Here is a 15,126-nt window from a genome sequence, read left to right as displayed (position 1 = left end):
TGGACCCTAACAGCACTCCTGGTCAGCAGGAAACTCTGACAACGAGCTGCAAAGGCCACCTGCTTCCAGCAACCGGGTTCAGACAGCCTCTCCTGCTTCCACCAGGAAAAGACCCTCCAACACTCCCATCTATTTAAAAATAACCCACTGATTTATGCTCCTCACACGCCAACAAATGCGAGTTTCCCACTCAATACCAGAGCCCGGCGCTAGCCCTGGGCTGCCTTCTGGCCACCGAGCCCCCGGCAGACACCCACGCGCCCACGGCAGACACCCACGCGCCCACGGCAGACACCCACGCACCCACGGCAGACACCCACACACCCACGGCAGACACCCACACACCCACGGCAGACACCCACGCGCCCACGGCAGACACCCACGTGCCCACGGCAGACACCCACGCACCCACGGCAGACACCCACGCGCCCACGGCAGGCACCCACGCGCCCACGGCAGGCACCCACGCGCCCATGGCAGGCACCCACGGCCGCCAGCCCCGAGGAGACGCGGCGCCAAGCCCCGGCCCCCCCCGGCCCCGGCGGGCAGGAGGCTCGGGAGGTGCCCCCCGGCCCCGGCCCCCCCCTCGGTGCTCGCAGGAACTGGCAGCCCCACTGCAAACCCCCCGGCCAGGGCCTGGGCCGGCGCTTCGCAGCCGAACCATCCCTGCGCGCAGGCTGAAACTATTCAGGGCAGCAACTGAAATATATAGGCAAAGGAAAAGGAGCAACTTTCCTGCAGTCCCTGTGCTCGAGGCACCACGCCGAAGAGGGACAGGACGTTTCTGAAGCAGGCAGGAAAAGCCGGCGCTGCGAATCGGCGGGGGGCTCGCGGAGGAGCCCCCAGCTTTGCTCCAGGTCAGCTTCGCTGCTGCTCTTCGCTAAAAACGTGTAGAGAGATGCCGAGAGCGTAGCTAGGTATTCATATTGCCTATATACTTGAATTAAAAATATATGGTGAATAAATGTGTGTATACAGCGCTTACTACATACATATACGCACACAGAGCGTGTGCCTAGAGTATACACACATGTACTCACACAGTATATATTAACCTATATTGCTCAAGTATATATGCTATGTACAGTATATAGCCATACAAACATGAAACACAGGTATTTATATATGTGTACAATAGAGACGTACTAAGTATTTCTATGTGAACACTATACAGTTATATGAACATATGCACACACTTGCACAGTAGAAGGGAATTTGCAGCCAAAATCTAATCGGGGTAGGGGAAAAAAGACAAAAGCCTACGTAGTAACACACACAACATGAGAAAGATTGAAATTTCTAAGAAATCAAAGGCCTCGGAGAAACAAGGAGGGTGCGGGAGGGCGCTGTTCTCCTCCCCTGCCCACCCCTCCCTGCAGGGCTGGAAACGCTTCTTGCATTTCGCTGTTTGGTGAATTTTTGTGCAACGAGAGGAACGGAGCGGGCGCGGGGAGGGTCCCGCAGCGTTAAGGTGATCCCTGCTGAGCAGCAGCCCCGGCCGGGCCGGGCTCCCCCGAGGCGAGCGGGGCAGCGCGGGGCTGACAGGGCGCCCCGGCTTCCAGCGCCGCGGGCCCCCGGCCGACGGGCATCCCACTAGGACGTGTTCCTCCTTTTATCCACACAGTGTTCAACAGCGCAGTGCCAGGGATGCTCAGAGACGTTATTATCATAAGGCATTTAAAAAAAAACCAAGAGAAGACCCTTCAATTTTTCCCCACCCCATAGGCCAGGTGCCAGGAGCGTGGGAGCTGCTGAGCAGCTTGAAGAGCCCCTGCTTTGGGCTCATTAAGCACTGTGGTGTTATATTATTATTATCACTAATAATTTTTTTTTTAACGAAGCCCCTACAGTCCCTTTTCTGCCTTATCCAGTGAAGGTCTCACAAGCAACACCGCTGTGCAAGTTTGCACTGATCCTGCCCTTCCCCAGGGCTCTGGTTCAAGGTTCAACCAATTCTGGCTAAATTCGGAGTATCTCAGTTCCCACCAGCAAGGCGATGTGGGGAACACTAAAGGGAAAGCAGCAAACTACCCCAAGTTGTCTGAAACAATCTTCCTGGGTCTCAGGACAAAATAAGAGAGGAAATAGAAGAGTGAAGCTGAGGGTGGTGGCAGAGACAAAAAGCCCCTTGATGGCATTTTACACCTTGTGAGTTTTTTAGGCTTTCTCGTGCCGGGACATCAACCTACTTTGTGAAGCTTTGAAACACACCAAAGACTTCTACAGTTTTCACAAATTTAAGGCTGACTCCCTCTGGAAAAAAAGCAAAAAAATTGAATTAAAAAATCAGCCTCTAAAATAGCCTGAGTGCAAAGTTTGGAAAAATAAAAATTAAAAACTATTTTTTTCGCTTCCTCTTAAGGCTCAGTAAAGTTGTTGTTTGTTTCAAGTAATTCCTTACCGTACATGTTGCGGTCCTTAGAAAGCAGCACTAGCACATGGGGAGAACAACACAGGTTGCTCTCTGATGGGAAAAGTGGCTAAATAATCATTTTCCAATGGCTGACAAAACCCAGGAGCACAAAGAAGACGCTGTCCTGGTGACACTGTTCACAAAGACAGGGAAAACCCAGGCTCAACTCAGCCGACCAGAGAGCCCGGGTGGAACTCAGTAGCTGTACACCAACTCCTGTGCTGGCATCCCTCTCCAAAAAACTCCTGCACAGTCCTACACACATCCCAGTGTGCCATCCCGCGGGGAAACCGTTCAATTTACGTGGTGGAAAGCTACCGCCCGCCCTGCCGCGTCCTGCCGTCGACGCTGTGCGGAGCCACAGACAACATCTCCCAGTGCCTTTAGATACTGCACGGCACAGCCTGGGCTCGCAGCCCCACGGCACGCGGCAGGAGGCCGCAGCACCCTTCCCAGCAAACACCCGGAGACGCGTGGTGCCACACCTGCAACAAACCATTACTCCAGAAATCTGGAGTGAATATAACGTGTCATGGGGCAATTCTGAAAACCCATGTAAACCAAACTGCTCGGTGAAGTATTAAACATGTGCCTAAGTGTTTCTCACCTTAACTCAGTTAAGGCCTACAAAAGACAGTTACCCACACTTTCTCCTGCGGATACTCGGATTCCCGCTCCAGCTGCCACACAACATCCCACCGATGAAAAATCAGGAAACTGGAAACTCAGTGTCTGGGTCCAGCAGCACCAGAAATAACAAATGTTAAGCTCAGCCCTCCAGCGCTGTGAATGAAGAACTAAACAGCGAGCCGTAAGCCAGTGCGTGCGTTTGCATGTCCTACACACCAGTATAAACCTGTCTGCATGTCCTACACACCAGTACAAACCATGCCCATGGCACGACCTCAGGTGCCTGCTCACTGCCTCCAGATTAATGCAAAACCCTGGCTCCGACCTGCAAGACACAGCCTCAGGAAATCATGCTAGAGGCTGCCTCAGAAGCAAAGCTGGAAAGCCCTCATTAAAACTCCAAGACCTGCAATTAGTCATGTCAAAAATGAAATGGGAAGTCTAGAAATGCAAGAGATCCTTGGGCTCCTAACCATATAAAAGCAGAGTGCTCTGCAGGCGGCTTCTCCTTCTCACCACCCCTCACCGAGTGTCCCAGCACGGTGATACCGCTGGTGCCTCCGCCCCGGGTGACGCCAGCTCTCCCGCCGCCGGCCCCCGCTGTCCCCCGCGGCGCTGGGACCGGCTGCCATCCGGAGGCGGGTGCCACCCTGGGCCTCGACGCCTGGCTCCTGCTGGCCCGCAGCTTCGGTGCACGTCAGGAGCACAGGCCTTCCCGCTGCCCCGCGGGAAAAGCCCGCGTCACCTTCCCGCCACAGGACCCGAACGAAACACCGCGGGGTTGATGCAGTTTCAGCACCGTTCCGCTTTCGAAAGGCTGCCCGCTGAACCCAGTGGAAAGCCCCTGGGAGTCAAGAGCCCAGCCAGCAGTGATTTCCACCCTGGTGATGAAGGAGCTGATGAAAAACTTCGGGAAGGTCCCAGCAGGGCTTGGGCACCCTCCTGGCGGAGACAACCCGCTGTGGCTCTTGGCCAAGGAGCCAGGGACCCCGGGCGATCCTTCGCGTCCCGGTGAATGTGAACAAAGTGGAGGGGAAAAAGGCCGAGGGGAGAGGAGAAAAGACGCCTCCCTCCTCTTGCTGCCCCTGAGGGACAAGGGCTCGGGGATGGCTCTGCCGTGGGGGGCGAGGGGACAGCAGCTGCCCTGGAGCAGGGGACATGGCAGGGGGACACTGGGGGCAGGGGGAGGGTGATTGGGGAAAACTGAGCTAAAATGGACACGTCTCTATGCAGACAAAGTCTTGGTGACGGCACCTCCCAGGAGGTGGGGCAGAGCAACGCTCCCCCTGCCCAGGCTTTCTCGGAGCAGTCAGGCTTTGACCACAGAGAGAAAGGGAAAAGGGGAAAATTCAAGTAACTGGGTATTTTCCCCTTTTCCAACACCAAACAGGTTTGTCAGGGGAGACAGAACCCAGTTCCCATCCTATCTTAACACAGGCAATGACGGACAGTCCTCAGAAAGTCTGATGCGAGGAGACAAGCCAGCACTATGCGACGTCTTTTCTGTTTAATTCCACATTTCATTCAGTTTATGGTTCTCAGGGCGCTCTCTGAGCCAGCGGCCCACCCGTCCCCGCCAGGCTGTCGGCAGAGCGCCCGCGCCGCGGGGAGAGACGGGGGCCCCCGGCAGCTCCTTCCACACCGAGAGCGCGGGCAGGTTACGCTTCGCCTTGGAGCTGAACGTCAGGAAACCGTCTGAACGCCCTTTCCTCCTGCCCCTCATTCATAAATTTAATAAAATAACAATAATAATAATAATAATTAAAACAAAGGCTTATTGGAGCTGTTACTGCTCAACTTTCCACAGTCTCTTTTCATGTCACTCTCTGGAATCAGATTTTTCAAGAAATACTGTGAGAAAAAAAAGAATAATAATAATAATAATAATTATAATAATAATAATTATAATAATAAAAAGCATCTGGAACCAGCTCAGAAGATTTCTAATGCTTTTCAGCTTGACTGACTTGGAGTGCATTGACCACACCATTTATATTTTCTTCAGGTACCTGCAAAAAAACAAAAAGAAAGGTCATGCTCTAGCAGAAGCCAGGCAGGGACAACAAGGAAAGGAGAGTCAGGAGACGAAGCCAGAACAGGGCCAAGGAGTCAGGCACTTTGCTGTTGGCTGCCTGAACTCCACGGAGGAAGGACTCCATCTACAAGAGACACCCTCTGATCAAAAGCGTTAACCCACGGTACCCCTAGGAGCAAATATTGTGAGATCTGGCTGGTCTGCAGTCTGTATGGTGGGTGCTGGTGGGGAGGCGACTGTTCTGGAGGTTTCTTTTTCTTCTCCTTTTCCTCTCCCCTCCTTTCCCTTCCTTTTGTTGGTAAAGCCTTTGTACGCTGGCTCATGCATGGTGCCTGTGCTGATGGATTTAGGCGGCTGCCTAAGGGCTCCATGAGGCTCTCCAGGGCATCCTACTGGTTTGGGACCCACAAGTGTGCGTGGGGAGACCACGTCGGGTGACAGGGGAACTTGTCCATCAAAAGAAGAGAACCGCCAGTCTGCTTGTGGTGGGGGTCCCAGATGGTGCAGAGTCGCACCCCAGCTTTCTTACTCAGTCTCGTGATGAGACTTAACCACAGAAGTACATATACAAAATTGTTACTGGGTGTCTTTTCACACTTACTGCAAGAACAAACCCTTGTAACAGAAGCTACAAAAGATCTAAGAGCAACTGTCATCGGTAGAAAAGAATATCACAAGTAAAGTTACATCAGACAGAAAAGAGGCGTCTGACCATTACATAAACTTAAAGACGACACTCAGGGGACAGGCAGCTAACAGCTCTTGGAAAGTAGAAAGGAGACTGGGGGAAAAATAAATTATCTGTGAGCTGCTGCAAGAAGCCAAAATAATTCACGTTAAGTAAGTTGAAGAAGGGACTGTCTCCTCTGCGAGGTATTTGAGTCCTTGGCCAGAAGTACAATACCTGGATTCATTGGACACCCTCCAGAGCTCAGACAGTGGAAATACAACTGGACTGTGATTTTCTGCAAGGCTTTTAACAAAACTGAGGAAAAAACCTCATGAGAAATAATAAGAAAACCGTTCCATTTTCCAATGGGAAGATGGAATAGGAGCAGCTAACTCTGATGATGTGTGAACAAAAGTCAGCTGGGAAAGGAAGAAAATAAAACAACCATACAGCAAATTTTTCTGGGTTAGGAAGAAAACCCCTGCAAGCGTCCACTGTAGGGAATAGGACTTTGAGACAGGATTCTCCCCTGCCTCCCCTCCATCATTTTTCCCAGTACATTGAATACTACAGTGGTAGAAGCTGTATGACTTTCTGCCTCTCCAGAAGATAATGAGAAAAGACACGGGAATCAATTTTGCAAAACACATTTTCTTAGCCAGCCCCAGCGGACGATCAGCGGGTCTCTCCACGTGCTCCCTCAGTGCAGTACAGAAGCAGGAGGAAGCAGAACTGGCCAGTTCTGGCCAGCTGGCTTTGAGGTGCAGGGACCCACCTCCTCACTTAAACACAACGGGCCGATCCTTCACTCACTGCAAAATGCTCGACTCCCTTAATGGCAAGGAAATGGTATCAATCATACCACGAAAGTTTGGGCCAGATTTTCTCCAGGACAGATGTGCAAACAGTTGTGATTTGTAGGACACATCCTAGTTTGCCACCGGTGGAGAAGTCCTACCCCTCTCTGCCCTGTACCAAAGATCCGTATCGCAGGGCAGCTGGTGCAACACCTTCGCTTGTCAGCTGGAGGGCAGATCAAAGCACCCACCATGAAGAGAGATGTAAAGCTCCAAACTATGTCCCAGACACAGCTTCAGCCTCATTAGGTGCAAAATTCTGATGGAGAAAGATACCTCTGAGCATGAGGCAGCGAGAGCAGAGCACCTGGAAAAGGGACTCTTCTCACCTGCACTCTCTAGAGGCAGCTGGAAGCTGCAGAGCTCTCAGCCCGACCTTATGTCACCCGGGGGACAGAGCAGAGACCTGGAGGTTCCCATCTCAGCATTGTCTCCCAAAGGGATTTCTTCTCCAGCACAGGTGCTGATTTTCACAGCAGACTTCTACAGCTACAGCATTGCAGAAAGACCTGAGTATTAACACTCAGGTCAAATAAAAAATTAGGCAACAAAACCCACTTTAAGATGCCCAGGAGAAAAAAGATCAGGTCAAAAGAAGCAACAAGCTTTTAGAAAGCACTCTAAACTGTTGACAGCAAGTACCAAACAACCTTAAATAAAGAAAGGGAGGATGTAGAGAAAGGATTCAAGATGCACTCAGACCTTGGCAAACGTCACTAGAAGTCAAGGTGGCTGGGCAGCAAAGTTAGGGAAAACATGACAAAATCTAAGTCAGGGTCTTGGTCAACAAAAGCCACCTAGAGCCAGCAAGCACACAGCCCAGCCATTGCACCTGGAGCAAAGTCATGCAAAGGAGGGCTTGAAATGCACCTTCCACACGGAGGAAGGATTTGACAGCTAGAATAGCACTGACAGATGAAAAAGCTCTTAAGCTGTACAAAAAGAAAACAGCAAGTAGCAAGGGAAATGCTAAGATACTGATTTGAGTAAGAAAGATGGGCAGACCTCAGTGCATGGCCTGAGTAACACCCTGCCAGCTGCTCGGAGGTGGGGATCTGCTGGGCTCAGGTGCAGCAGGATGAGACACTTTTAAAAGGCGGAGCTGCCTGCAGAGTCATCACAATTGTATGGCACAAGTTTTAAGTGAAATATCTGTTTTAACTGACAGGGCTTAGCTCTCCAGATATTGCCTGACAACTAGAAGCACTCTGCATGTTGTGCTCTGCACAGAAAGCAAGCACCTGGGCCCCAACAACAGGTAGGAATGTGAGGCAAAGCTAACAGTATTGATTTTAAAATGGTGTTTTATTAGCTTATCTTATCAGCACAGTTAATATTCAAGAAAATAAGACAAAGATATATAACACTTTGACCTTTGCTATCTGGAATAATATTTACTTTTACTCTTTACACACGTGACCTATAGGCTGCAAATGGTTCACACCAACTGTGAAAAACCAAAGTAATTAGCTGAAAAAAACCCACCTTGAACTCACTGGAGCTTTTACAGGTCAAAAGTAGGATCTAAGCAGCGAATTTACAGTGGTGAAAGGAGAAGTGTAATGCAATAAAGGGCACATTTAAGAAGAAAAACTTCAAAAGCACAGAGCAGCTGAGTTTTGTTAGCTTTGTTAGCACATGGGTTACTGATTCCCTCCCTCAGCAGCTGGGGAAGAGGCTCCAAATCAAATGCTATTCTGTTTGTGGCTACAGGCATAGCAATTTTCACTTGTCAGGGAAATTCCTCATTTTTGAGGGTGTCCTATACAGCCAAAGAAGGAGCAGAGGTAGGCCTAGAAGGCAAAATATCTGCCAGTATAAAAGAGAACCCTGCACGAATGGCAAGACCCTCACGCTGATGACTGCTGCAACTGCTTATGGGCACTCATGAGAACAAACATGGCAAGACCCTTCTCTCAAAATCACCTTCCCTTGCTGTGCTGCCAATTATTGCTATTTTATCAAAGGCCTATTCCATGAGGAGGATGATGTAGGGACAGCAGAACTAACCAGGACTCATAGACAGGTCTCGAAACGCAAAGGCTAGGGCCATGCAGGTATCAAGAGATGAAGGCAGGGGGCTGCTGTTGGGAGACGACTCTCCAGAAAGTTCCCCTCCCCACACAAAGGCAGCCTCCTGAGAGTCTGGAGCCCACAACTACATTTGCAAGAAAATGGAGAGGGTTTGTAGCTGTTTCCAATAAAAGATGGTGAGGAAGTGGAAGAGACTGCTCGGGGAGGGCGCTGACATCTCCATTGCTGTAGGTCTTTAAGGACTGAGACCAGCCTCTTGCAAGAATGCCACTGGGTAACAGGGCTTTGCCTTGGGGTAGGGCTGCCCTTGGTTCAGGAGCCTCTGACCCCAGGAGGCTGGAGAGAGAGATCTGCTGGGCTACGTCAGAGCACAGGCACTCCCACAAGCTCTCCAGATGGGCAATGATTTTCTGATCATAAGTTTTCTCCCAGCGAAAAGATCTCCCCTATTCCAAAGAAGCTGTCTCGATACTCACCAATGCGTGATCAAACTTAAAAGTACTGATGTAGTAGGCTGGGATGTCGGCTGCAGCCAAAGGCTCAGAAATCTGAGCGACAATTCCACATTCATCTGTGGGGGAGATAAAAAAATCAATCATTGTCTGAACGGCACTTGTCAGTCTCACACAACTCCTGGATCTCACCAGCTCCATGCCTATACAGGGAGAAGTTTGTCTTCACAAACTCCAATCAGAAGGGATCTCTGTAGTAAAACATGTTCTTTCCCAAAGAATTGGGCTCATTGGGCCACCCCCATACATTGCACATTTGATTTCATCGCCTTGGGTTTGTTACAGAGAAATGTAAATCCCCCAAAGGCACAAAACATTAGAACCGGGATGATTTTCAGAGGCCTCAAAAAAAAGGCAATTAATGACATTTTGAAAGGAAGCACCAAGAACAGTCTCATATGCCCTTAACCTTCATTTTTCTCTTTAGTTGTTATTGAACACTTTGCCTCATCTCTGAGAGAGGAGATGCTGACCCACTGGTCAGCCTGGACACATGGTTCCTAGACCACATCCCACCACAGCCCCCGAGACAAGATTTCAAACCAATTTAAATGGTTCATCTGTCCGGTTCATAACAGATCAATGGTACATTGTTTCCAGATGAAATCTGAATTTCACTGATCCAAACTGAATATTTCCAATTGATTGTAAGCTAACATATTTAAACATTGCATATTTAGGGGACTGGTAGGTGTTCTGATGTCCCATCAATGGCATACACCGTGCCATTTCTATGTATTTTGCCTCTAAGATGCATAAAGAGAAGGTACATGAAAATTTTCTTCTTGCTCCTTTTGGGTGTCTGGTGTAGAAGTTGCAGTTAAATAGAAAAGTTGGCCAAATATTTTTCAGAAATGTTCTTGAAGCCTGTATTTTATAACTGTTTCAGAGACCATGAGAAGGAGCCCCAGTGTTTTCTGAAGATCAGGCCTTTGTTGCAGGATTCAGATTGAACTCCTGAAATTTGCAGGGGACATAAAAATAGCAAGAACGATGTTGCAGACATAAAGTATTTGCTCTGTGCAACTTAGGCCCAATATTCTTTTGAATAAATGTTTGCAGCACTGGATGTGAAGCAGGTCTATGAATAGGACTCCCACTTGGACTGCCATAACCTGTACTAAACCTCCTAAAGCCACAGAGTTGCCCAAGGACTGCACTGGAGGACGACAGTGCCTTCTGACCACTGATTTCAGTAATCTACAATGCATTCCCATGCCATCTTTTTGTCCACTTTTTCTCTTTAAACAGAGACCTAGCTGTAGCTACCTCCCAAGTCCAGCAGATGAATGCAATTTAGATGGAGCCATCAAGCATGTAGCAATTTCAAAAGTATATTTAGAAGTCTGACTTACTAGGTAGGAGTCAGACTCCTCCTGTTTGAAAATCTCAGCTTGCAAAGTCACGTTAAGCTGCTTGCTCTTAAAAAGCCTCAGCCTCAGATGGATTTTTTCATCATCCTTGAAGTCCCTGAGGCGACTGGCTACCTGTGCACCAACTGATCCCCCAAATGTTTACCTACCGAAGCCAAGAGGCTGCCCACCAATCCGCACCATCTTCCAGAGTTCGCCAGATGCACTTGTAAACAACAAATTATTAGGAAATCTGTAAAAGAAAAGGAACACCAAACGTGGCAATTAAAACACAGCAGTGTGTCAGATTCTGCCTGCGGGGATGCTGCTGTTCCTGTCTGCATCCCTGTGCTGCTTGAAGCCAACAATAGCTGTAGCAGCAGCAGCTCAGTGAAACAGAGAAAACCCAAGGCAAGCAGGACAGATGCACCTGCCTGCCCCTCCAGATGTCCGATGGTAAATCATCTGATGCTGGAAGTGTGCACGGGCACCCAGGGAGGGATGGGAAAATTTCTAAGAAACAGGCCATGTCCAAGCCTCACAAACATTGAGACTGATAATCTGAAGGCTTGATTTGAATTGCATTTAGAAACAAGTAGGGACAGAATATGTTTCCATACCTGCTCTCTTAGGAGTGTAAACGGTGACCACTGTTTTTATGTCTGAGCATCATCACTGCTTTTTTCCATACCACCCCTGGAGGTCCCTGGGATCGCTGCAGAGATCCCCATTTCTTAGCAGGGGAAAATGCCTAAGAGACTTGCCCAAGGTCAAGCAGGAGGTGTGTGACAGAGAAGGAACTGGTTGCCCAGGCTGCCCAAGCACCAGGCTGCTGCGCAAACCCTCCAGCCTCTCTCGAAGGCAGGCAGAGGTTTACTCCAATTAAAGTCAAAGAAATTTTCAAGAGGGCAATTAATAGTTTGCAAAACAAGACCCTAGGGCAGGCAAGAATCAAAACCAAACACTGCAGAAGCAAATCTATGCACTGCATCTCGGTGCAGCATCCTGTCTAGCCTCCAGACCTCAGAGACTTCTGTGATGTGAAGCTGCAAAGCACACACACACGCAAACAGGCTGATATTTGCTCCCTAGCTGACTTTCTCCTTGCCAGACAAACGAGCCTTGGGCTCCACAGAACAGGGATGACTCAGTACATTATCATCACAATGAGACTCTGCAGAGAGCCCAGCCATGTGTAAAAGCAAAGCAGGAGGACAGCATCACCAACATCCCCACCCTACTTTTTGCCTTTAGCAGTAAAACTTCAACCGTGTACACCAGATTTTTTTGGGTTTTGCTCTTAAAAGCACAACTAATGAACAATGGAATAAAAATGTCAAAATCACTTTGCTCCAGTGTTCTGCTTTCAAAAGTGAGATAACCCCACATTACATCAGCTTGTGATTTCACTGAGGGCTTGGACGGACAAGCCCAAAATTCAGGAGCTGGAACTAACAAGCCAGACTTCACTCAGAAAAGTGAAAGGCTGTACAGGCGCATGACACCCACACAACGAGGCTCCCAAGAATTAACATGGAGGAGCTTAAACTGCTTCCTGCCCCTCTGAGAACATCCCAGGTACTTTTTTGGGGTCCAGGAGACCCTAAGACCAAAGCTCACCTCTGCTGTGTCTGGACATCCATGACCAAGGAGATGTAACCCTCAATGAGAGAAAAGGAGAAAAAGCGAATATGTCCCGAGTCTTCGTTGCCCACCACTGAGTCTTTTACTCTGAAGAAACAGGAGAGAACAGCATTAACTGTGGCTAGAAGAGCAAAGGGAGGCTTTTAAAGCAGATACAGCCAGTGAAACCAGAAATGTTCATACACTCACATAAGGAAGTGACACTGAGTCCTGTCACATTATATCGCTTTTCATTTTTCTGTTTTTGCAGGGGAAAGGAACGCCAGTCCTCACAATTGACAAAACTCTTCCATCGCTGCCCCAAGGTCCTCTCATGGGAGGCTGTGGGCCAGGAGCCACAGGCACCAACGGGCAGCAGCACAGCCAGCTGTACATCCCCTGGTCATAGGTGGATATGCAGCACATTGATCACCCTGCTACTCTTAGCTTAAACCTGAAAAGGCTCAGCTTTCCAAAGCCAGCGGATGTCTTTGGGCACCCTCAATCTTCTATTTGGCTTCCGCCTGTCAGGAGAACCCTCTTGAGCCTGTGACACCTCCCTCCCTAAGTGCTGAGCACTGCAGCAGCATAAGGCCACAGCAGATCCTTGGGCATCCCAGAGGAGCAATGTGAATTTGTCAGCCAGCCACGCCTCCCCCGGGAGCCCGTCGCCCTGCCAGGACCTACCCATTGGAGTAAAACATGACATCCATTAGGAGTGTAGCAACAGTGGGAAGGGTATCTGGATCCAGGCTGGTGACGCAGAACATATTACTCGGACTGGAAAGGGGATGAATGACAGGCCTCTGAACTGAAAGACACACACACAGACACACACAACTATGAAGCCACGTCTGCAGCAGGTTCACGCCCCACCAGACGCGTTATCCACGCACCAGCAGCGGCCGCAGAGGAAGCTGACAGGGTCTGTAAGGGAGTTCCTCCTTGCTGAAGCCCTGCTGGCTCTCTGACAGGAACCGAGGAGCCTGGGGACAACCTGCTCTTGCGTTGTTCTCCCTGAGGTACAGGCTGAGATCGTCCCGAGTACCCTGCCCTGCACGGGCACACGTCAGCTCTCTGCTCATAGGGGCTTTCAGGCCATCGGGTGCATCCACAGGAGACAAGAAGCAAACTAAAGGAGGTGCCAACACAAACTGAAAAGTAGAAGTAAATTCAGGCTTCCACCATTTAAAAGGCAGGGCCATGGAAGGCATTTCTCCGGCTGTGGTTGCTGGCAGTACACCCTCTTTTCCCTCCTTCCTGGGTGCCAGTTTTGCCATAATATCTACAAAAATTAAAAACCAGCAACCATGCAGCAGCTTGGCGAACACGCTGCAGCCAGTGGCTGAGAAGCATCTGGTATTTAGGCATGCAACTATTAAACAGAGCAACACAGCAAATTGCATACCTGTGCGTAATCAACATCTGTTTCACTGTGCCCTTCCTTCGTGCTTTAGCGTAAGGCTCATTTTCTTAAACAAGATGACTTACAGCTATTGAGTGACAAGGCTGAGTGGCACTTCATAATAACTGATCCCTGCTTTGTTTGGTTATGGGCACAAAATTACACAGAGGTGTGTACGTAAACATACGTATTTAAGTAGTTTCTTTTCCTGATTGTGCCCTTTGCTTGATGCTTGTTCCTCTAGACTGGAAACATCCTAAGGTTCTGTACAGGCCTGCGCTCGTTGTGGCCTCAATCCTAACTGGGACTGAAGTGTGGAAGTTGAACAACAATATTCTCTGTGCATCAATCACTGCAATATTTAAACAATCTTTTATGTAAGACATTTTCCTTTGAAATGTTGAAACATGGAAATATGGGCTACAGACAATGTTATTTTTGCAACTGAAATGAACTGTACTTCTGTCCTACAAAAAGCATGTCTCCTCTGAAGATGTGAAACTAGCATTAAAAGGCTCAAATTCAGCAAAGCTCATCAGCACTGCTCAGAAAATTAAGTACCTACTCAAATCCTTGGTTGAAGTGGGAAGGACTCAGGCATGTGTTAAGACTATTATCTTACAACAGGATAAACATTCACCGAGATGTTGAAGGAAGGTAGGAGGCAGACTTTCACCCCCACGTGCCATGGAGACCACCTCCCTGGCAAGCTGAGCCCATGCTGGTCCTTACCTAGTTTTGGTTTGACAAATCCATTCGTTATCCCAAGGTCATCGGCAGCCACTGTCTCCCCATTCACTACTCTGAGGATGGTGAACTCAGCAGCCAGCGTGTGCATCACAAAGGGCAGATCTCGCTCACGTACCTGAAGTTGACAACAAGATTATCTCGTGATGGCACGCACCAGAAGTGAGAATACACTGCAGTGGAGGTTACATACTCTCAGGGCACAGAAAAGTGAACGCCTCACTCCTGCTTGAGCCAGCAGGTGGGTAAGTTTATTTACCATCTGGATGTGTGTCTAGAGAAGCACATTTGGTGATATCACTGCAAATATCAGCAGGATTAAGCACCACCGTGCTTTTAAGACTGTGGAGACTTCTAAGAGGGAGATGTTTCACCTCTTCTCCAGCATCCCTTCAAGAGCACTGCCTGCTCTTCAGCCTCGTTTCCTAAGGAAATAAAGCTTATGTGGTTGTGCCCTGTGTGCGTGCACATACACGTGTGTGAGACAGAAAGACAGTCTGTCTATCCCCAAAACAACTTTGGAGCATTGTGGCCATCATCAGCTGACCTGAGAGCAGACACTGTTTCTGTAACTCTCAGAAAACCAATATCTGAGTGATGGTGAGAAATGCTGCCAGTGCCTCCATTAAGGGAGAGCCTGCAGCGTGGGCTCAGCACTCTGATCAGACACCAGATAACCCATATCAACAAATACCTCATGCCATGGGAAAAGCTCCTGAGATGTCAGAGAGCCTTACTGCAAGGCACCAAGCTCTGGGGAAAGCAGACTTTGGTACTTCTGCTGGTCCTCAAACAATTCGTTCCCAGAAATGTTATAAAAACTGCCCAACTGAACTTTCATCTGGTGG

General features: G+C 49.1%; 1 protein-coding gene across 1 annotated transcript in view; it reads right to left on the bottom strand.

The window, feature by feature from the left end:
* Positions 1 to 4,529: 4,529 nt before the first annotated feature.
* The window catches only part of CASTOR2 (cytosolic arginine sensor for mTORC1 subunit 2), a 123,141-nt gene continuing 112,544 nt past the window's right edge, over positions 4,530 to 15,126 (bottom strand). The window contains exons 4-9 of the mRNA XM_032993712.2: positions 14,264 to 14,396; positions 12,814 to 12,937; positions 12,124 to 12,234; positions 10,674 to 10,756; positions 9,116 to 9,210; positions 4,530 to 5,052 (exon numbers count right to left, since the gene is read on the bottom strand). Coding sequence (XP_032849603.1) covers positions 4,987 to 5,052; positions 9,116 to 9,210; positions 10,674 to 10,756; positions 12,124 to 12,234; positions 12,814 to 12,937; positions 14,264 to 14,396 — 612 coding nt within the window. The 3' untranslated portion in view covers positions 4,530 to 4,986. The remainder of the gene's footprint in view (positions 5,053 to 9,115; positions 9,211 to 10,673; positions 10,757 to 12,123; positions 12,235 to 12,813; positions 12,938 to 14,263; positions 14,397 to 15,126) is intronic.

Source organism: Tyto alba, unplaced genomic scaffold (assembly GCF_018691265.1).
Source record: "Tyto alba isolate M040663 unplaced genomic scaffold, T.alba_DEE_v4.0 Super-Scaffold_19, whole genome shotgun sequence".
Classification (NCBI taxonomy): domain Eukaryota; kingdom Metazoa; phylum Chordata; class Aves; order Strigiformes; family Tytonidae; genus Tyto; species Tyto alba.
This window is presented reverse-complemented; position numbering and strand designations above follow the sequence as displayed.